Source organism: Pseudophryne corroboree, chromosome 10 (assembly GCF_028390025.1).
Source record: "Pseudophryne corroboree isolate aPseCor3 chromosome 10, aPseCor3.hap2, whole genome shotgun sequence".
NCBI lineage: Eukaryota > Metazoa > Chordata > Amphibia > Anura > Myobatrachidae > Pseudophryne > Pseudophryne corroboree.
This window is the reverse complement of record NC_086453.1, coordinates 54,637,549-54,661,141: the sequence shown is the minus strand read 5'-3', so window position 1 is coordinate 54,661,141 and position 23,593 is coordinate 54,637,549. Positions and strand designations below refer to the sequence as shown.

At 46.3% G+C, this 23,593-nt stretch overlaps 1 protein-coding gene across 7 annotated transcripts in view; it reads right to left on the bottom strand.

The window, feature by feature from the left end:
• Nucleotides 1-23,593, bottom strand: part of LOC134965968 (carnitine O-palmitoyltransferase 1, liver isoform-like) — a 222,365-nt gene that overhangs the window by 32,678 nt on the left and 166,094 nt on the right. For 6 of the 7 annotated variants that reach the window (XM_063942409.1, XM_063942408.1, XM_063942410.1 and 3 more), the window contains exons 9-12: nt 22,406-22,493; nt 7,898-8,093; nt 7,491-7,679; nt 7,026-7,131 (exon numbers count right to left, since the gene is read on the bottom strand). In XM_063942409.1, the coding sequence (XP_063798479.1) occupies nt 7,026-7,131; nt 7,491-7,679; nt 7,898-8,093; nt 22,406-22,493 (579 nt within the window). Of the gene's footprint in view, nt 1-7,025; nt 7,132-7,490; nt 7,680-7,897; nt 8,094-21,508; nt 21,594-22,405; nt 22,494-23,593 lie in introns of all 7 variants that reach the window. The other variant, XM_063942411.1, reaches the window with a different exon arrangement.

Sequence of the window (23,593 nt, the reverse complement as noted above, 5' to 3'; positions counted from 1 at the left end):
GTGCCGTGGACAATCCAAACGGCAGCGTCTGAAACTGATAGTGACAGTTCTGCACCACGAACCTGAGGTACCCTTAGTGAGAAGGGCAAATTTGGGACATAGAGGTAAGCATCCCTGATGTCCCGGGACACTATATAGTCCCCTTCTTTCTGGTTCGTTATCACTGCTCTGAGTGACTCCATCTTGATTTGAACCTTTGTAAGTGTTCAAAAATTTTTTTAGAATAAGTCTCACCTAGCCTTCTGGCTTCAGTACCACAATATAGTGTGGAATAATACCCCTTTTCTTGTAGTAGGAGGGGTAATTTAATTATCACCTGCTGGGAATACAGCTTGTGAATTTTTTCCCATACTGCCTCCTTGTCGGAGGGAGACCTTGGTAAAGCAGACTTCAGGAGCCTGCGAAGGGGAAACGTCTCGACATTCCAATCTGTACCCCTGGGATACTACTTGTAGGATCCAGGGGTCCTGTACGGTCTCAGCGCCATGCTGAGAACTTGTCAGAAGCGGTGGAACGCTTCTGTTCCTGGGAATGGGCTGCCTGCTGCAGTCTTCTTCCCTTTCCTCTATCCCTGGGCAGATATGATCTTATAGGGACGAAAGGACTGAGGCTGAAAAGACGGTGTCTTTTTCTGCAGAGATGTGACTTAGGGTAAAAACGGCGGATTTTCCAGCAGTTGCCGTGGCCACCAGGTCCGATGGACCGACCCCAAATAACTCCTCTTCCTTTATACGGCAATACACCTTTGTGCCGTTTGGAATCTGCATCACCTGACCACTGTCGTGTCCATAACATCTTCTGGCAGATATGGACATCGCATTTACTCTTGATGCCAGAGTGCAAATATCCCTCTGTGCATCTCGCATATATAGAAATGCATCCTTTAAATGCTCTATAGTCAATAAAATACTGTCCCTGTCAAGGGTATCAATATTTTTAGTCAGGGAATCCGACCAAGCCACCTCAGCTCTGCACATCCAGGCTGAGGCGATCGCTGGTCGCAGTATAACACCAGTATGTGTGTATATACTTTTTATGATATTTTCCAGCCTCCTGTCAGCTGGTCCTTGAGGACGGCCCTATCTATAGACGGTACCGCCACTTGTTTTGATAAGCGTGTGAGCGCCTTATCCACCCTAAGGGGTGTTTCCCAACGCGCCCTAACTTCTGGCGGGAAAGGGTATACCGCCCATAATTTTCTATCGGGGGGAACCCACGCATCATCACACACTTTATTTAATTTATCTGATTCAGGAAAAACTACGGTAGTTTTTTCACATCCCACATAATACCCTCTTTTGTGGTACTTGTAGTATCAGAAATATGAAACACCTCCTTCATTGCCTTTAACGTGTGGCCCTAATAAGGAATACGTTTGTTTATTCACCGTCGACACTGGATTCAGTGTCCCTGTCTGTGTCTGTGTCGACCGACTAAAGTAAACGGGCGTTTTAAAACCCCTGACGGTGTTTTTGAGACGTCTGGACCGGTACTAATTGTTTGTCGGCCGTCTCATGTCGTCAACCGACCTTGCAGCGTGTTGACATTATCACGTAATTCCCTAAATAAGCCATCCATTCCGGTGTCGACTCCCTAGAGAGTGACATCACCATTACAGGCAATTGCTCCGCCTCCTCACCAACATCGTCCTCATACATGTCGACACACACGTACCGACACACAGCACACACACAGGGAATGCTCTGATAGAGGACAGGACCCACTAGCCCTTTGGAGAGACAGAGGGAGAGTTTTTACCAGCACACACCAAAAACGCTATAATTATATAGGGACAACCTTATATAAGTGTTTTCCCTTATAGCATCTTTTTTATATATTTCTAACGCCAAATTAGTGCCCCCCCTCTCTGTTTTAACCCTGTTTCTGTAGTGCAGTGCAGGGGAGAGCCTGGGAGCCTTCCCTCCAGCCTTTCTGTGAGGGAAAATGGCGCTGTGTGCTGAGGAGATAGGCCCCGCCCCTTTTTCGGCGGCCTCGTCTCCCGCTCTTAACGGATTCTGGCAGGGGTTAAATATCTCCATATAGCCTCCGGAGGCTATATGTGAGGTATTTTTAGCCAAAATAGGTATTCATTTTGCCTCCCAGGGCGCCCCCCTCCCAGCGCCCTGCACCCTCAGTGACTGCCGTGTGAAGTGTGCTGAGAGGAAAATGGCGCACAGCTGCAGTGCTGTGCGCTACCTTTAGAAGACTGAGGAGTCTTCTGCCGCCGATTCTGGACCTCTTCTTACTTCAGCATCTGCAAGGGGGCCGGCGGCAAGGCTCCGGTGACCATCCAGGCTGTACCTGTGATCGTCCCTCTGGAGCTGATGTCCAGTAGCCAAGAAGCCAATCCATCCTGCACGCAGGTGAGTTCACTTCTTCTCCCCTAAGTCCCTCGTTGCAGTGATCCTGTTGCCAGCAGGACTCACTGTAAAATAAAAAACCTAAGCTAAACTTTTCTAAGCAGCTCTTTAGGAGAGCCACCTAGATTGCACCCTTCTCGGCCGGGCACAAAAATCTAACTGGCTTGGAGGAGGGTCATAGGGGGAGGAGCCAGTGCACACCACCTGATCGGAAAGCTTTACTTTTGTGCCCTGTCTCCTGCGGAGCCGCTATTCCCCATGGTCCTTTCAGGAACCCCAGCATCCACTAGGACGATAGAGAAAGGTATAATATAATAGTGTACCAATAGATGCCTTCTCATTTCTAAAACATACATCACAAGCATATAGGAAATGTAGACTAGCCCTTGGCATCATGGGGCAGATGTATTATGCCTAGAGAAGTGATAAAGCAGTGATAAGTGTAAGGTGATAACGCACCAGCCAGTCATTAACAGTTTGAAAAATGGCAGTTAGATTGTCTGGTGCGTTATCATCTTGCACTTATTACTGCTTTATCTTCTCCAGGCTTAATACATCTGCCCCAATATCTCCTAATCCTATCAATCAAAGATCTAAAAAATATATATTATTGAATCAAGTCTTTTTATCAGCCAATCATTGAAATGCTATGAAGTGTATAGATGCAGGTATAAATGAAATCAAAGCGGTGTGCATATACTAAATTAGAAAACCCACAAAAACCTGCGCTTGGAAACAGACAGTATTATACCAATTAAAAGATATTACTGTAAGGACAAATATATATCTCAGAGTTGATGTAGTGGATATTAATGGTTTTAATTGATCTATAGGATGCATGCCGTTAGATTTGCACTTTCAGTTACAGTAGGTGCTGTTGTAGCAGCGGTGTTTCAACAGAGGAGGGCGCCCGTGTGCAGGCTCCGGGTGGGCCCCCTCCTCTTAGCGGCACAGTAGATACTGGCATTCTACTGCACATGTGCGGACTCCGGAAACATGGCGGCAGCCATGTCCCGGAGTCTAATTCTCTACTGTCCATGCGCTGCAGCCATTTTGGCAGCGATTATTGCACCGCGGCTGCAGCTACCACGCAGGACTCCAGAAAGGTACGGAATAGAAACAGGAGAGCAATGTATGAGGAGTGGGCCTCCGTGGACCCAGGGGCCTGTGTGCACCGCACCCATTATAGAAACGCCAATGTGTTGTAACAATCCAGGATCGTTACAAAGTCTATTGCGCTTATGGGACCTTAAGGACTTTGTTATGGGATCCAGATGGTTAACGGTCCCTGTACGTACAGCAGATGTATATGTTGTAAATCACGTCTTTTCTAATTGTCCTCCCCTTTAGAATGTAAGCTCTCACGAGCAGGGCCCTCAACCCTCATGTGCTTATCCTGCTCTTACTTAAACCACCTTCGACAGCACCAAATCCCGCAGTTTTCTGCCATCCTGATACTTATGTCAGCGGCGACTGCTGCGGTAGCTATGTTTTTTTACCCTGTACTTCTCCTATATTGTTTTCAACTGTATGTCACTATTTTCCTGTGTTGATTATTTTGTTTATGCACTCAGTAACTGGGATAATAATAATATTATAATTCTGCCAGTTTACAAGAGCAGGTTTTTGTGATCATAAGCTTATAGGCATACTTTGGGGGGAATTCAAATGTGCCTGATAATTTATTTTTTTTGAAGTTTAAAAAAAAGAAAAAAGAAAAAAGAAAAAAAATTGTTCTATCGGGCAATTCAATTGCAGACCATTTTTTTCCATCCCCATAAATATCCTGTTTTCAGACAAAAACACACAGGATCCGGCTTTATCCCCGGCCCCATGTGTTTTTGCAATCGCAGCCACGGAAAAAACGTTACTTATCTGGATTTTGTTTTGCTTGTCTCTGGGCAGGTGAAAAAAAAATCCCTGATATTACTGGCTTTCGGGTACAACTGAATATCCCCCGGGGGACCAATTAGTCACGGCTAATTGAATCCCCCGCCTACTGTATATATTGAAACCGAAGTGACCAAGTTAATGAAACAAGTTGACAATATGATGCTAGCACATTTAACCATTGTGAATGTTCTTGACTACATTACTGCACTATTCCCCTCTCTACTTCACCTAATAGGTGGATCTCTGACTGCGGATGGAAACAGCGTATTATACTAAAGAACTCCTGCTGCCAAGGAAATTGTTTTAGATTTATTTGCACAATAGTGACACTAAAGAACACTAATGTTGATGCTAGGTATACAAAGGTACAGCTACCTCAATGAAAAGCACAGAGGCCTACATGCTGCAACATGCAAGGTAACTGCAGTCATATCCACTTGAGTCAGCACCTGAGCAAACTGTACTTTATAATAGCAGGGCTTATGTGGAGGTGGACATCAGAATCTATTTGGCGTAGAAAACATGCATATTCATTATATGCATATGGAGGAAAAATGGGTATGTCCTACTTCCAACATATTAAGAGCGGTACTGGGGGAGGAAGGAGGCGGATAAGTTTAGGGGAGGTACATCAACGGGGTATCACATAGGGACAGACACAAATACAAGGCCAATCTGTCGTGACTGCCCTACCCTAGGTGAAAAGGTACGTGGTGCTGATGATAATGATATCCAGCATAGACTTGTTTGTAAGCTTTATGCCTCCCCTTTACATTCCATCACTCCCAAAGGAGCCAATAGGGTTCAGTACTGAAAGCCTATAGGAGAGCATAAAACGCAACATTCAAATCAAAACAACAACTCGCACCATGAGAGTGAAAGAAGGGTGGAAGCACAATGTTCCCCAGAAGGACACACAGAAACGGATATAACGGGGAGAACCAAGCATTCTCTTTTCTTTTTCATCCATCTGCAGGATACTGCCAACCTTGGGGACTTACGCAGGCTGGCCCTACGGGAGGATATGCTAACTGCACACAAACCTTTACACCTGAATGTGGCATCCTTAGCTACAAACACACTGCATTTATAAAACCCCATATGAACGGAGAGCAAGGTGCCTTTCAGGACCAAGTACCTATTCAGCAACATTCGCTAGACAATTGGTAGCCAGTTCCATCTGATGGCCGACTGTTTATTCACCAACTGACGTCTGGTGTGCAACATACAGTATCAGGAGACTGAGTGTTCCGCGTCTTGATTTACTGACAGAACCAAATTAAAGTCCCATGACACAAACAGCGTTACATGAGGAGGCTGAACATGCAGAACCCCAGTAGGACATGTCTGAACTTCAGGAATGTTGGTCAGTTTTCGTTCAAAGAAAATGGGGAGAACTTAAACGTGCACCTTCAGAGAGGCAGCTTTAGTACCCTGTCTAGGCCATCATGAATGAACAGTACTGAAGGCAGACGTGTGGACCTCCTTCCTTTCACCACAAGATATATAACAGTTTTATTTTTTTATTTTGCGTTGATCATTGACTAAAAGACCCAGCTAGAACCCCAAGCCAAAGGATCATGGGTTCAGCAGACATGCTATTAAAACCAATTAAGCTAAGTCTGGATGAAAGAGTCCCTGTCTTACAGCAGGGTATTTTCCATAGTAGTCCCGCTATCAGGCTTAGTACGTTGGTGTACCTTGATGGTCTTGACCAATCTAGAGCCACAAGAATTACTAGGACCTCCTCCACCCTCAACTCTTGAGGAAGCATGGGAATCGACAGAAAAGGTACTCTTAACTGGTACAGCCAAGAAACCTCCATGGCATCCACTAGGACTGTCTGGGGATCCCTGGTCTATGCACCATAAACCTGCTGAACTTTGCGATTCAGCCATGCGGCGCTCAGGTCTATCTCTGGTAGATCCAACCAATCCACCACCTGTCTGAACACCTTTGGGTGGAGAACCAACTCTTATGAATGACATGAGCACTCATAACCTGATCCCAAGTTACCTAACACTAGAATGAAAACATAAATGAAATCGCAGGAACATACCCCTCCACCCAGCGAAAAATACTAGCTGTGTCTTTGGGACTGGGGCAAAGATTCCTGCCAAAAATAAGGACTAAATGGCCCACTGAAGGGCTAAGCACATGACCTTGGTCACTGCTCAGTTCACTAGGGCATGAGGCATGACCTATGCAACAGACTTAGTCCATGCTGGCACCAACTTCTCAGTAGCTGTCCCCAAAGGCAAGTGCAGCCTTTGATACTGCCAGGACATACTCCCCTTCCCAGACATAGAAAGAAGTGAGGAAAGAGAAAGAAAAAACAGCTTCAGTCCCACACCCAAGGATGGTATGGAGCTGCAAAAGGCACAAGCCTGAGAAAAAGAGAAAAGTCCACAGAAAAGAGACCATCCCAATACATCTTACCATTACTTCCCTGTATCTGTTGTTTAAGTGGGTTTCCCTAACAGGGATGCCTCACCAGCTAGGAGCTGCTAATAGGATTCCCTCTCACACTCCAGGGCCAAAGACTTCGGAATCGGCCCTTTAGCACCCCTGCTGGTACTTAATCCCCCAACCCTAGCATCATGCACGAACTCCAGTAGTGCTGAGCCACTTACCTTTCTGCCGTATGGCACTGAAGGCATGAGGAGAAGCTTGAGCTTTCAAGGTTGCAATACGGTCACTACGACCAAATTTAATGCTATGTGCAATATATGTATTAATGTGGTTCTTCTTTTTTCCTTGCAAATCACTTACCTCCCACAAGTGGGCAATAATGGGTGCGTCTGCCCATGAGTGTTCAGCGTTCAGCCCCACTTTTCCATTTTTGAACACAATGTGTGAAAACGATTTATCAAACCATCTGTTGGAGGCAGGTTAATGAAATATATTGTGTCAGATACTTACAGAGAACCAGGCAATAACTACTAAGTAAAAGCTACATGCCATAATAGTCAATTAATGCATTTTGCGCCATCTACACTCCCAAGGTATGTCAGTATTCACCATATAGAATGTAAGACAAAAACAGTCGCCCAACTATTTTGTAATCAAAAACAAAATATACACACAAGTAGTCAAAACGGCCATCCTTGGTATTCTGACCAATCAAATTTGACTATTGCTAAATTGTTTTACCATATGCTAACCTAACCCTTTGCACCAGTAGATTAATTATGGACCTATCCAAAAACTGCTTGATACAATGTGTTCTTTGCTAACCTGTCATAGCATTTCCCATGTAGTAGAGACTTAGCGTAGGCATCCAAAGAATTGACTGGGTCGTCAGGGTTTAGGCCCTGCTCACTATCCTCTAAAGTGACAAAGAAAGCGGCTTTCTCTACAAGATCCAAACACTGCAGGTTCTTCCCGCTGCGGAAATACGACTTCCGCGCTTTAGCCCAGGTAGTCCTTTCAACAGAGATCAGAAAAAAAAATCAATCATGTCATTCTAATCCAGGCAATCAGACGATACAGGTGAGGTCAAGTTATACAAAAGTCTAAGCAGTGATTACAGATCTTACCACACGTACCCACTGTCCATATACACAGACCCACAACACATTGGAGGAAAATGCAGCAATTGCAAATTCGAAACAAATAAGTTCTATGTGAAAAGGATTTCTCACCTGTCTCCAGCAGTTAAGGCAGCCAATTTTTCTTCCCCTGGATTTGGAGGGCTTGGGTCATCCAATATATGCTGGAATTGGTTCTCAAGTTCTTTGGGATTCAGCAAACGTCCACCATGATACACCCAGACTTTGTAGAAGCATCCTTTGTGGTACACTACAATGTGCTTGCTGTCTGAGTAGTGTTGGATGGTGTCTGTGCACAGAATGAGAAGGTACTAACCTTGATGAGACATAGCCCACCTCATCATAACAGTCTGATTATATCTTCCCAGATGTCCAATACTTGTTATTGCATGAGCTACAGATGTGGCCATGGTCATCTTACTTCGATGTGGCATGCTGTAATTATTAACAGACAGCGATCGCTCCATAAATTCCATTAGGAATTAATGAAGCGATCTCCGACTGGAAATAGTCGCAGCCCGGCATGCAATGCAGCAAGCCGTGTTGCAGTATGCTGCATCGCAGCAAAGATAAGCATGTCTACATCTGTATTTCACTCCAGATGCTGTGGAACTACACGCCCCATCATGTCCTGAAGCAGGTTTTTTTTTGGAGGGCACACTGGACTGTGTAGTTTCACAGCAGATGGAGTGTCACAGGTTGCCTTCTCTTTGACTAATGTATGTCATGCTTATATAATAAGGGATTATATTGACTTTAATGTTCTATATCTTTTTTTGTCAGAGCAGAGAATAACTCAATTCTCTGCTCATTTGTAAGTGGGGGCGATTCTTGTAAAATTATGTTTCTGTCGACCACGCTTCAACAAAGGTATAAATAACACTAGCAGCCATTGTGTGTGTGTCCTTCCCATAATCCCCTTACTCCCCCTCCCCTTTACGTCTCCTCTCAGCAGTGGGTGTGACATAATCTGGGTGTGACTAGATCAAGGGCCTGAAAATATGTCAAATGCGGGGTAGTAACAAACGTCTACTTATAACCAATATAGAGGGATAGAATGAATATGTGTTGAATACCAATGTGCCCTCATACGTCTATCCTCAATCCGCCACGCAGCGGGAGATGCCTGGCGTGAGAGAGCAGACAGGTCCTGTACAACTCTGCTAGCCGCCCGCAACGTGACTAGGATGTATGGAGAGACTGTTCTGATTCATTTGATATGCGACACTTGTATATCTGTGTGCGACTGAGTCTATATACGAAGCATGACGGAACTTAAGGGTTTATTTACTAAAGCCTTGTATGAAGATAAAGTACCAACCAATCGGCTCCTGTTATTTTTCAAACACAGCCTGTGGCACAGCAGTTAAAGTACCAGCCAATCGGCTCCTATCTCCAGTGAATTTATCTCCATCCAAGGCTTGGTAAATAGACCCCATAGTATTAAAAGAGCCAGGGTAGCTGCACTGTAGAACTTGTATACAGATTCAGGGAATTAGGGGAGGATGTACTAAGCCTTGGAGTGTGATAAAGTGGAGAGGTATAAAGTACTAGCCAACCAGCTCTTAGCTGTAGTTTTTCAAACAAACACAGTCTATAATATGGCAGTTAGGAGCTGATTTGCTGGTACTTTATCTCCATCCACTTTATCTCTCTCCAGGGCTAAGTACATCTGCCCCTTAGTCACACACAGATATATATCTGCCGCGTAACAAATTAATCAGCACAGTCTCCTGGTGCGTCCTAGTCGCATTGCGCTGAGACTTAAGGTGGGTACTCAATGATAGATATATATGCCGATCAATTGATCGGCAGATATATCTATGGATGGATCGGGCAGTGTGTTGAGCATACACACTGCCCGATCCGTCGGGGACTGACGTCATGAACTGAGTTCAGCTGTCAATCACCGCCGGCCACCGCAGCATGTATACGGGCGGTCGGCCGACCGCCCCGTACACACACAGCGACGCGCCAATATATCGGTAGATATATTGGCCGTCGGCTGTGCTGCGGGCCCGATGCAATATGTCTGTGAACGATGGAGTTCACAGACATATCGCCCTGTACACAATGGCCGACGGACCCGCGATATATCGCCCGTACAATAGAACGGCAGATAATAAGATTTTACTTACCGATAAATCTATTTCTCGTAGTCCGTAGTGGATGCTGGGGACTCCGTCAGGACCATGGGGATTAGCGGCTCCGCAGGAGACAGGGCACAAAAAGTAAGCTTTTAGGATCACATGGTGTGTACTGGCTCCTCCCCCTATGACCCTCCTCCAAGCCTCAGTTAGGTACTGTGCCCGGACGAGCGTACACAATAAGGAAGGATCTTGAATCCCGGGTAAGACTCATACCAGCCACACCAATCACACCGTACAACCTGTGATTTGAACCCAGTTAACAGTATGATAACAACGAAGGAGCCTCTGAAAAGATGGCCCACAACAATAACAACCCGATTTTTGTAACAATAATTATGTACAAGTAATGCAGACAATCCGCACTTGGGATGGGCGCCCAGCATCCACTACGGACTACGAGAAATAGATTTATCGGTAAGTAAAATCTTATTTTCTCTAACGTCCTAGTGGATGCTGGGGACTCCGTCAGGACCATGGGGATTATACCAAAGCTCCCAAACGGGCGGGAGAGTGCGGATGACTCTGCAGCACCGAATGAGAGAAACTCCAGGTCCTCCTCAGCCAGGGTATCAAATTTGTAGAATTTTACAAACGTGTTCCCCCCTGACCACGTAGCTGCTCGGCAAAGTTGTAAAGCCGAGACCCCTCGGGCAGCCGCCCAAGATGAGCCCACCTTCCTTGTGGAATGGGCATTTACAGATTTTGGCTGTGGCAGGCCTGCCACAGAATGTGCAAGCTGAATTGTACTACAAATCCAACGAGCAATAGTCTGCTTAGAAGCAGGAGCACCCAGCTTTTTGGGTGCATACAATATAAACAGCAAGTCAGACTTTCTGACTCCAGCCGTCCTGGAATTATATATATATATATATATATATATATATATATTTTCAGGGCCCTGACAACGTCTAGCAACTTGGAGTCCTCCAAGTCCCTAGTAGCCGCAGGCACCACAATAGGTTGTTTCAGGTGAAACGCTGACACCACCTTAGGAAGAAACTGGGGACAAGTCCGCAGTTCTGCCCTGTCCGAATGGAAAATTAAATATGGGCTTTTGTAAGACAAAGCCGCCAATTCTGACAAATCGCCTGGCCGAGGCCAGGGCCAACAGCATGGTCACTTTCCATGTGAGATATTTCAAATCCACAGATTTGAGCGGTTCAAACCAATATGATTTGAGGAATCCCAACACTACGTTGAGATCCCACGGTGCCACTGGAGGCACAAAAGGGGCTGTATATGCAATACTCCCTTGACAAACTTCTGGACTTCAGGAACCGAAGCCAATTCTTTCTGGAAGAAAATCTACAGGGCCGAAACTTGAACCTTAATGGACCCCAATTTGAGGCTCATAGACACTCCTGTTTGCAGGAAGTGCAGAAATCGACCTAGTTGAAATTTCTTCGTGGGGCCTTCCTGGCCTCACCCACGCAACATATCTTCACCACATGTGGTGATAACGTTGTGCGGTCACCTCCTTCCTGGCTTTGACCAGGGTAGGTATGACCTCTTCCGAAATGCCTTTTCCCTTAGGATCCGGCGTTCAACCGCCATGCCGTCAAACGCAGCCGCGGTAAGTCTTGGAACAGACATGGTACTTGCTGAAGCAAGTCCCTTCTTAGCTCCCGAGGCCATTAGTCCTCTGTGAGCATCTCTTGAAGTTCCGGGTACCAAGTCCCTCTTGGCCAATCCGGAGCCACGAGTATAGTTCTTACTCCTCTACGTCTTATAATTCTCAATACCTTGGTTATGAGAAGCAGAGGAGGGAACACATACACCGACTGTTACACCCACGGTGTTACCAGGACGTCCACAGCTATCGCCTGAAGGTCTCGTGACCTGGCGCAATACCTGTCCCGTTTTTTGTTCGGGCGGGACGCCATCATGTCCACCTTTGGTCTTTCCCAACGGTTCACAATCATGTGGAAGACTTCCCGATGAAGTCCCCACTCTCCCGGGTGGAGGTCGTGCCTGCTGAGGAAGTCTGCTTCCCAGTCGTCCACTCCCGGAATGAACACTGCTGACAGTGCTATCACATGATTTTCCGCCTAGCGAAAAATCCTTGCAGTTTTGCCACTGCCCTCCTGCTTCTTGTGCCGCCCTTTCTGTTTACGTGGGCGACTGCCGTGATGTTATCCCACTGGATCAATACCGGCTGACCTTGAAGCAGAGGTCTTGCTAAGCTTAGAGCATTATAAATTTGCTCTTAGCTCCAGTATATTTATGTGGAGAGAATTCTCCAGACTTGATCACACTCCCTGGAAATTTTTTCCCTGTGTGACTGCTCCCCAGCCTCTCAGGCTGGCCTCCGTGGTCACCAGCTTCCAATCCTGAATGCCGAATCTGCGGCCCTCTAGAAGATGAGCACTCTGTAATCACCACAGGAGAGACACCCTTGTCCTTGGATATAGGGTTATCCGCTGATGCATCTGAAGATGCGATCCGGACCATTTGTCCAGCAGATCCCACTGAAGAGTTCTTGCGTGAAATCTGCCGAATGGAATCGCTTCGTAATAAGCCACCATTTTTACCAGGACTCTTGTGCAATGATGCACTGACACTTTTCCTGGTTTTAGGAGGATCCCGATTAGCTCGGATAACTCCCTGGCTTTCTCCTCTGGGAGAAACACCTTTTTCTGGACTGTGTCCAGAATCATCCCTAGGACCAGCAGACGTGTCGTCGGAACAACTGCGGTTTTGGAATATTTAGAATCCACCCGTGCTGTCGTAGAACTACTTGAGATAGTGCTACTCCGACCTCCAACTGTTCTCTGGACCTTGTTCTTATCAGGAGGTCGTCCATTTTCTTTGAAGACGAATCCTCATTTCGGTCATTACCTTGGTAAGGACCCGGGGTGCCTTGGACAATCCAACGGCATCGTCTGAAACTGATAGTGACAGTTCTGTACCACGAACCTGAGGTACCCTTGGTGAGAAAGGCAAATTTTGGGACATGGAGGTAAGCATCCCTGATGTCCCGGGACACCATATAGTCCCCTTCTTCCCGGTTCGCTATCACTGCTCTGAGTGACTGCATCTGGATTTGAACCTTTGTAAGTGTTCAAATATTTCAGATTTAGAATAGGTCTCACCTAGCCTTCTGGCTTCAGTACCACCATATAGTGTGGAATAATACCCCTTTCCTTGTTGTAGGAGGGGTAATTTTATTATCACCTGCTGGGAATACAGCTTGTGAATTGTTTTCAATACTGCCTCCCTGTCGGAGGGAGACATTGGTACAGCAGACTACAGGAACCTGCGAGGGGGAAACGTCTCGACATTCCAATCTGTACCCCTTGGAAACTACTTGTAGGATCCAGGGGTCCTGTACGGTCCCAGCGTCATGCTGAGAACTTGGTAGAAGCGGTGGAGGGCTTCTGTTCCTGGGAATGGGCTGCCTGCTGCAGTCTTCTTCCCTTTCCTCTATCCCTGGGCAGATATGACTCTTATAGGGACGAAAGGACTGAGGCTGAAAAGACGGTGTCTTTTTCTGCAGAGATGTGACTTAGGGTAAAAAACGGTGGATTTTCCAGCAGTTGCCGTGGCCACCAGGTCCCATGGACCGACCCCAAATAATTCCTCCCCTTTATACGGCAATACATCTTTGTGCCGTTTGGAATCTGCATCACCTGACCACTGTCGTGTCCATAAACATCTTCTTGCAGATATGGACATCGCATTTACTCTTGATGCCAGAGTGCAAATATCCCTCTGCGCATCTCGCATATATAGAAAAATGCATCCTTTAAATGCTCTTATAGTCAATAAAATACTGTCCCTGTCAAGGGTATCAATATTTTTAGTCAGGGAATCCGACCAAGCCACCTCAGCTCTGCACATCCAGGCTGAGGCGATCGCTGGTCGCAGTATAACACCAGCATGTGTGTGTATACTTTTTAGGATATTTTCCAGCCTCCTATCAGCTGGCTCCTTAAGTACGGCCCTATCTGTAGATGGTACCGCCACTTGTTCTGATAAGCATGTGAGCGCCTTATCCACCCTAAGGGGTGTTTCCCAACGCGCCCTAACTTCTGGCGGGAAAGGGTATACCGCCAATAATTTTCTATCGGGGGAAACCCACGCATCTCACACACTTCATTTAATTTATCTGATTCAGGAAAAACTACAGGTAGTTTTTTCACATCCCACATAATACCCTTTTTTGTGGTACTTGTAGTATCAGAAATATGTAACACCTCCTTCATTGCCCTTAACGTGTGGCCCTAAAGGAAAATACGTTTGTTTCTTCACCGTCGACACTGAAATCAGTGTCCGTGTCTGGGTCTGTGTCGACCGACTGAGGTAAATGGGCGTTTTACAGCCCCTGACGGTGTTTGAGACGCCTGGACAGGTACTAATTTGTTCGCCGGCCGTCTCATGTCGTCAACCGGCTTGCAGCGTGTTGACATTATCACGTAATTCCATAATTAAGCCATCCATTCCGGTGTCGACTCCCTAGAGAGTGACATCACCATTACAGGCAATTTGCTCCGCCTCCTCACCAACATTTTCCTCATACATGTCAACACACACGTACCGACATACAGCACACACATAGGGAATGCTCTGATAGAGGACAGGACCCACTAGCCCTTTGGGGAGACAGAGGGAGAGTTTGCCAGCACACACCACAACGCTATAATTATACAGGGACAACCTTTATATAAGTGTTCCTCCCTTATAGCATTTTAATATATATTCATATCGCCAAATCAGTGCCCCCCCTCTCTGTTTTAACCCTGTTTCTGTAGTGCAGTGCAGGGGAGAGCATGGGAGCCTTCCCACCAGCATTTCTGTGAGGGAAAATGGCGCTGTGTGCTGAGGAGAATAGGCCCCGCCCCCTTTTCGGCGGGCTTCTTCTCCGGAGTCTGTGATATCTGGCAGGGGTTAAATACATCCATATAGCCTCAAGGGCTATATGTGATGTATTTTTCGCCATACAGGTATTATACATTGCTGCCCAGGGCGCCCCCCCCCCCCCCCCGCGCCCTGCACCCTCCGTGACCGCTGTGTGAAGTGTGCTGACAACAATGGCGCACAGCTGCAGTGCTGTGCGCTACCTGATGAAGACTGAAAGTCTTCTGCCGCCTGGTTCCGGACCTCTACAATCTTCAGCATCTGCAAGGGGGGTCGGCGGCGCGGCTCCGGGACGAACCCCAGGGCGAGACCTGTGTTCCGACTCCCTCTGGAGCTAATGGTGTCCAGTAGCCTAAGAAGCCAATCCATCCTGCACGCAGGTGAGTTCACTTCTCTCCCCTAAGTCCCTCGATGCAGTGAGCCTGTTGCCAGCAGGACTCACTGAAAATAAAGAACCTAAAAACTTTTTCTAAGCAACTCTTTAAGAGAGCCACCTAGATTGCACCCTGCTCGGACGGGCACAAAAACCTAACTGAGGCTTGGAGGAGGGTCATAGGGGGAGGAGCCAGTACACACCATGTGATCCTAAAAGCTTACTTTTTGTGCCCTGTCTCCTGCGGAGCCGCTAATCCCCATGGTCCTGACGGAGTCCCCAGCATCCACTAGGATGTTAGAGAAAATAGGATTTTGGTACTTACCAGGTAAATCCTTTTCTTTGAATCCATAGGGGGCACTGGAGTACTCTTGGGATATGGACGGCTTAGCAGAAACAAAGGCACTGAATATTTAAATTTAGAACTCTCCACCCCTCCATATCCCAGAGTACCTCAGTGTACTACCTCAGTGTTTTTTACTGAGCCGAACAGGAACTATAGAGAGGTTGACAATGGAGAATTCCTATAACATAACGGACAACAACAAAGTTGACACATAACGTTACTGACAACTAAACAGTTGACACCATAACCGATAGACCTTTATAATTTGAACCAATCGGTGAAAATGTGTTACCATAAGCTCCTCTGAGCTTAATACAACCCAGGTAAAACTGCTCTGGGTGGGCGTCCAGTGCCCCCTATGGATTCAAAGAAAAGGATTTACCTGGTAAGTACCAAAATCCTATTTTCTTTTTCATCCACTAGGGGTCACTGGAGTACTCTTGGGACGTACCAAAGCTTCCCTCGTGGGCGGGAGAGCTGTTTGACACCTGTAACACTAGGCGGCCAAAGCTAGATGCTGATGCCGCAAACGTTTCAAACTTGTAAACGCGCACAAACGTGTGCACTGAAGACCATGTAGCCGCACGGTCAAGCTGCGTCGTAGAAGCTCCACGACCAGCTGGTCATGACGTTCCCACAGAACCTGTGGGATGAGCTATTACTGATGTAGGCGACTGTAACTTAGCCTTAAGGTAAGCCTGACGTGTAGTCAGTTTTATCCATCTGGATAATGTCTGCTGAGAAGCTGGCTAACCCCACTTGGCAGCATCATAGAGAACAAACAACGTATCCGTATTACGAACTGTAGACGTTCGGGACATATCAACGCGTAATGCGCGTACCACATTCAGAATTCTAGAATGTGCTGTCAACACAGGAACCACTATTAGTTTATTGATGTGAAAAAATGACACTAGCTTTGGTAAGAAATCGGAATTCGTCCGAAGTTCCGCTCTGTCATCAGGAAACCCAAATACGGTGGCTTGCAATACAAGGCACCCAAATTTGAAAAACGCCTTGCCGAATCTAAGGCTAGAAGAAAAAACGTTTTCCAAGTGAGAAACTTAATCCCCACTTGTTGTAAGGGTTCAAAATATGAAGACTGTAAGAAATCTGAACCCAGCTTCAAGTCGCTTGGCGCTGTAGGTGGGATAAATGGAGGCTGCACTCTGAGGACACCCTGTAGAAAGGTGTGTACCGACGGCAATAGAGCCAATTGTCTTTGAAAATAAATTGACAACACAGATACCTGCACCCTCAGTGTAGATAAACGCAGTTCTCCATCCCACCCCGTCTGTAAAATAACAGAATACGGGTAACTTGAAAGATGATGTCGGAAACTTCCGAGCTTCACACCAACCTATATAGGCACGCCAAATTCTGTAATAATGAGCTGCCGTAACCGGCTTCCTAGCTCGTAACATGGTTGGTATAACCGATACTGTAATGCCCTCTCTCTTTTCTTAAGAGGGCGGTCTCAACAACCACCCCGTCAACCGCAGGCGCGGTAAATAGGGGTAAAAGAACGGTCCCTGTTGTAACGGGTTGGACGTAGTATGAGCGGCCAAGGATCGTTTGCGAGTATTCCTTGGAGATTTGAGAAGCAAGCTCTCCGAGACCCATGAGATATCACTAGTATGACTGTGACGAACTGTCTTATGATCCGTTTTAGCAACGGAGAGAGCAGCGGAAAACGGTGGAACCAGATACACGAGGCTGTACGACCACGCGAATGTGAGAGCATCCACCGCCACTGCCCTTGGGATCTGTCGTTCTGTACACATACTGGGCGTTTGTAATTGTGGCGAGATGCCATCATGTCCACCTGAGGGTAACCCCACCTGTGGACCCACGTGTGAAACACCTCTCGATTTAATGCCCAGTTTCCTGGATGAAAATCCCGACGGTTGAGATCATATGTCTCGCAGATGTCCACTCCCGGAATGAACCCAGTCGACAATATCACCTTGTGGTATTCTGGGCAATTGAGGATTCGAGCTACCTCCCGCATTGCCATGCGGCTTCTCGGTCCTCCCTGGTGGTTGTGTATGCAACTACCGTTGCGTTGCCTGACTGCACTTGGACAGTCTGAAAGCGAAGCATGTAGTGCATTTTAAATTGCACGGAGTTCCAGGACATTTATAGACAGCAATCTGTCATGACCCGTTTTAGAAACCCTGTCGCTGACCATTTTAAACTACAACTCCCCAACCTCTGAGACTCTCGCCCAGAGTAGAGACACCCTCGCCCCCCTGTGGGAAACGCGAGTGAAACCCGCCGAACTGAAGCGATTCGAAAGCACATCATTGTTCCTAATAGGCGAATACACCAATGTACCGCTAGTGTGCGTGGCTTTTACACTAATTGTACCAGATGGTATAATCTGTTCTTTCTGGTGTAGTAGGTAAATCTTTGATTTACCGTATTTGTAATCATACCTAGGAATTGAAGTCGTTCAGACGGAATTAGATGCGATTGTTTTTGAACTTGACACTGCAACCGTGGTGTACGTTAGCAGCGCAAGTAAGAGGACCCTCTGTTGAGACGGAGCTCTTATGAGCAGATCGTCTAAGTATGGAACGATTGTCACTGCCAAGGCTCTGAGATGAGCTATCATCACCAACATCACTTTGGTGAATACCCGAGGCGCTGACAAGAGGCCAAACGGTAGAACCTGAAACGGTTAATGGTTGTGGCGTATTGCAAAACGCAAGAACCTGTGATGAGGTGACCAAACCGGAATGGGTAAATACGCATCCTGAAGATCAAGCGCAATCATGCAATCTTGTGGCTCCAAATATGCAAATACTAACCGCAGAAAATCCATTTTCAATCTGTAGTAAGTGACTTGCTGATTGAGACTGCGACGGAGCCCTCCGGCTTCGGTACCCCAAACAGAGGGGAATAAATAACCCTGACTCTGTTGGTGTACCAGGCCTGGAAATAAAAACTGCTGAAACCAGCAGAGACTGAATGGCAACCTGCCAAAACGCCTAATTTCATCCGACAGAGGCAGTCTTGTCTTTTAACCCTAAATAGCGGATACATCCATGAGTGGATGGCTGGAAACCCGGCAAATGTAACGTGTAAAGGCGCGCTTCCACAATTGGAAATTCGAAATGGCCTGAGAGGCCGTCAAGCCACTGTTTGTTGTGACTTTAGCGCCCTGGCGTTACAAGGCGTGACTGTTTTTGTACCACAGCCTTGAAAAGACTGAAGTCTAAAGCCTTTAAACGCCGGACCAGCGTATTTCCGTCTTGATACCGGAGGAGGCAATGGCTAGATTTAGTCTGTGTTGGAGCCTTACTCCTTATACAGACAGACAACACAATAGGCAAAGGACAGACACTTGCACGACTCAGTAAAATCTTTACTTAAGGTGTGTAATATATATATATATATATTTATGGCCGAAATACAGTTCACATGGGCAGCCTATGTGAAACCTGAACCAAAATTCCCACTAACACCCCTGCGCCTCCGGTGGCGTAGAGATGTAGGGCAGGAATGTTCTGGAATTACCAACTGGAAGAAACAGGAAACATGATTAAAATGGCCCCCATGCCATGCTTACACTGATAATCACAGGACAGGTTACCATACCTGCTGCAGTGTTAATATAGGCTCAATAGACTATTATACAGTGATAATCACAGTCTAGTATACAGTGATAATCACATGCAGTTACAATACATGCCTTCAGTGCTAATATATATAGGCTCAATAGCCTATTATACCGTGATAAGCACAGGCAGGTCACATCCATTTAATATAAGCTCTGCCTGCAGTTAATTCTGTATTAATACCTTCTACAGATATGGCAGCCTGCTATTCTGTCCCCTTGCAGCATTAATACCTTCTATAAATATGGCAGCTGCAGCCGCGCTGTAATCAGCCAGGTCCCCCCCCCCCCCTTCCCTGTACTCCCTGTAGCGCTGTGTCTCAGCGGGGAGCCGGGAAGCTCATTGCAGGGAGGCGAGGGACACGTATTTAGCAGCGGAGGTCGGCTGGCCGGAGCGCGTAGCGGCTTCCGGCGTCGCTAGGCAAGCTGCGGCGGGTCTCCCCCTCTGAGCGGTGTACTTTGAATACCGCGCTGACGGAGCGCCTGGCGGGAGGACGGAGCGCCTGGAGCGGGCGGTCGGAGCGGCAGACGGAGCGCTGGACAGAGCGGCTGGGGCGGCTATTATGAGCGGCAGTGAGCGGGCGGCTTTACCAACGGACCCCACACAGCGGGGCGGCAGCCTGCGCTGACCGCCCCGTTTCCCAGCATACCTTTTGTAGGGAGGTCTGCGACGCTTTCCGATCATGGCTGCAACGGGGCTTCTATCTGTAAGCTCCGTCCAGCTCTTCAGGTCATGGCTGCGACGGGGCTTCTATGTGTAAGCTCCGTCCAGCTGTTGCAGGAGACAGTGGGCTGCCTGTGGCTGTGAGGGTGCTCTTTGTGAGGACCGACACGCCATGCGCTGTCCGTGCAGCGGCACTATCCCGGACCCATGTTTTTCCAGAAACTGGGAAGGGATGTGCTAAGTGTAAAAAGTAAAAAGTAAAAATGAAAAATTAATAAAATCTTCCACCAAGTGTGGGAACTTCCCACAAGCCTTGTTAGTGCTGTGAGCACAGAAAAAACACTGAGGTAGTACACTGAGGTACTCTGGGATATGGAGGGGTGGAGAGTTCTAAATTTAAATATTCAGTGCCTTTGTTTCTGCTAAGCCGTCCATATCCCAAGAGTACTCCAGTGACCCCTAGTGGATGAAAAAGAAATATTGGTCAGTGTGTACCCACCTTTAGACACAGTTTTTGGTAAAAAGACGCCCGACACTAGCAGAGTCTCATAGGACCTGGCGTGCCAAGAGGGGCTGTTTGGCGAGACTGCAGCAAAGATGTATGAGGACACATCTGTATCATTCTTCTCTACGAGTCCCCAGGAACGTAAGTGTTATGGTATAATAGGTCGACAGTGAAAAGAGCAACAGTGTCTAGGTCAGCATGCACAAGGTTGACATGTGTAAAAGCTCAACATGGAAATAGTCGACACAGGTTTTTTTTTTTAGATGTTTTTTGGGTGTCAATTTGTAGGTTTCAGCACATGAAACCCCCAATTAGTGTACTGCTTTGCTCGCCATGCTTCGGGCAAGGTTACCCTTCCCAGTCATAGTTCACCTGGATGGCCAAGTAGAAAAGTTGAACAAATGCAAAATGTAAAAAACAAAACAAAAAACTTGTGTCGACCATTTGAATCTTACGACCATTGTTATGTCGACCTAGTGACTGTCGGCCTATGGACCAGATACCAAACTAAAGTGCTTTTTGTTATGTTCAATATATAGTGAAAATACAGGAGGAACGTCAAAAGTAACCATTTACAATCCAGACGGCGTGGCTAAGCAGAAAGAGATGTGGCCCAGTTACCATAGAGGATGAAACAATGGGACATGCTTAAAAGTGACGTGCACGTTTAGAGAACCCTTGGGCTAATCACACACTGGCGCTGCGTTAGCATTTTTAATGTGTTTATATTATTTAGCAGTATTTGGAGCTCACCGTAGGCTTTTCTACTGCACTTTACACAGGCGAGACAGGTTCGGAAACACGAGTCGACAATAGGAACAATGGGCCCAATTCATGGGTGGACGTTACTTATATACAGTCCCCGTCGCCAACCCCGCTCCAGCTCCCAAACGGCCCCTCCAGCATGCCAATCATGTTCTGCGAGCCAGATCACAGTCCGGGATCGGCACATGTGCAGTACTGGTCTTACACATGCACCGATCAGTAAACATAGGAGCTGTGCGTAAACCATCGAGTATACGTAGAACTCTGAATTAAGCCCAATGGGTGCTAATGACAGCTCAGTTTACTTATCTTGTAATCAAAAATGCTAAAACACATAAAATGAATGCCAGTGGGGATGAGGCCCTAAGCGTTTCTATATAAAATTAGTCAATGATCCTCCAGATGCACAAGATTATTCCTACCTGTCTCTATTCCTGGGATACGTGCCGTGTTAAATATATGCTCGTATTGAGCAGAGCACATTGGCAAACAATCTTGGATCATCAGCTGTATAAGAGGGGAAACGAAAGCCGAACACCAAAAACATACGGAGGATAGATGAGCGGGGAAAAGGCAGCAAGGTCCACCAATGAATGAGTACACATTACAAGATTGGTGGAAAATGGGCATTGTGCAAATAAAAAAAACATAAAAAGCGTGTAATGCAGAAGAAGCAGGATTGATTTGTGTACATTGTAGGTGAATGGTTAATTAACAGAGCAGGGTGGAAACGTACAACATAAAAAAAACAACACAAAAACACACAAAAACAAACAACCGTAAAAGAAACAAAAAAAGAGAAAGAAGGGGGGAAAAAAGGGAGGCAAAGAGTACAGTAATCATTAAAGATATTCCACCAGCATAGGAAGAACGTAATATGTTAACATAAAAAAATATCCATGTTAATATCAGCGTTCACACATGCAAAAATATGACAGATCCATCGCCCCTCCTAGGAGCTCCGGCTGCTAGTTTAAATGTTATCAGTTTTTGTAGATTATATTTGGAGTTTTGTGTTTTCATTTTTTAATTCTTTCGTTTTTTTTTGTTTATTTTATTTGCGGCTTGGGGTAAACCAGATGCCAATATATAAAGCGGAAACCAATAAAAAGTTTCAAAAGCATAATATTTTTGAAAAGCCAATTATTACTTCTAAAACATAGCGACACAAAGCTCCAAATATGAAACCCAAAACCTTCAATGAAGCAGTTTCCGCACACAAATCAGTAGGAGAGAGAAACAAACGTTGACCTTTGTTAGATCCCATATACCATAGAGGCCAAGGGATGAGGTTGATTCTAGAACATCCGCCCTCTTACCTGTCTCCTCTCCAGGTATACGGGTGGTGTTAAAACTCCGTTCCCACTGAGATGAGCACAGCGGGATAATGGATCCTGGAACCCTGCTCTGTACTCAGTTATTAGACAAGGGGACCATCGCAGAGATGCCATGAGGGGAGATAATACAACGTGAGAGAGTTGAGATGAAATTCTGGCTGAAATTCCAACCCACTCAACCCATCATGACAGTAAAAACATACTAAGGGGAAAAATTCAATTAGCAGCAATGGCTGTGAGTTGATGGCGTTCTGACTGTTTCTCGGTTATCTCATGAACACCATCACAGATTTGTCCTAGCAAGTCATTGGGGTGTGCAGGAAAACTGTGATATACTGTGGGACATTATGATAAGTGATGACGTGCTCAGACGGACTTACTCGGGTCTCGAAACGGCATCTATATTGGCTCACGGATGTCACGCTTTTTGGATAGCCAATAAGCAAAACCCGAAAAACCTGAGTAAATCCGAGTAAAACCGAACCCGCACATCTCTAATTTAAATCATCTTTGCATTTCTGGTAATTAACGTTCCAGTTCCCTACACGAATAAAACCTGAAAAACTCTAAAGACTGAGGACCACATTTGGTCTATGGCAGTGGTTCTCAGCTCCATCAAGTACCCCCAACAGGTCATGTTTTCTGGATTCCCTTGATCATGCACAGGTGAGTAAATCTATTTTGCTGGGTCAGTAATTACCCATCCTGTTTCCACAGACAGAAATAAAGACATCCTGAAAACATGAGCTGTTGGGAATACTCGAGGGCTAAAGTTGAGAACCAATGGTCTATGGCAGGCATGTCCAAACTGCGGCCCTCCAGCTGTTGTGAAACTACATATCCCAGCATGCCCTGACACAGTTTTGCTGTCGGAGAATGCTAAAGCTGTGTCAGGGCATGCTGGGATGTGTAGTTTCACAACAGCTGGAGGGCCACAGTTTGGACATGCCTGGTCTATGGTGTCCACCTACTATAAAATATTCACAGATGAAACTTAGTGAATAATAATATATTCAAGGATATATTAATCCCAGTAAACGTCATGCTTCGTAAGAGCAGCTTCTGCTTCTATTCTATGCTTACAACATAAAGAGGCAACATTGTATATGTTAATGAGTGATATTTTTGTTGTCACTCATTACGAATCTTAAATGGCGCTCCAATCAATCA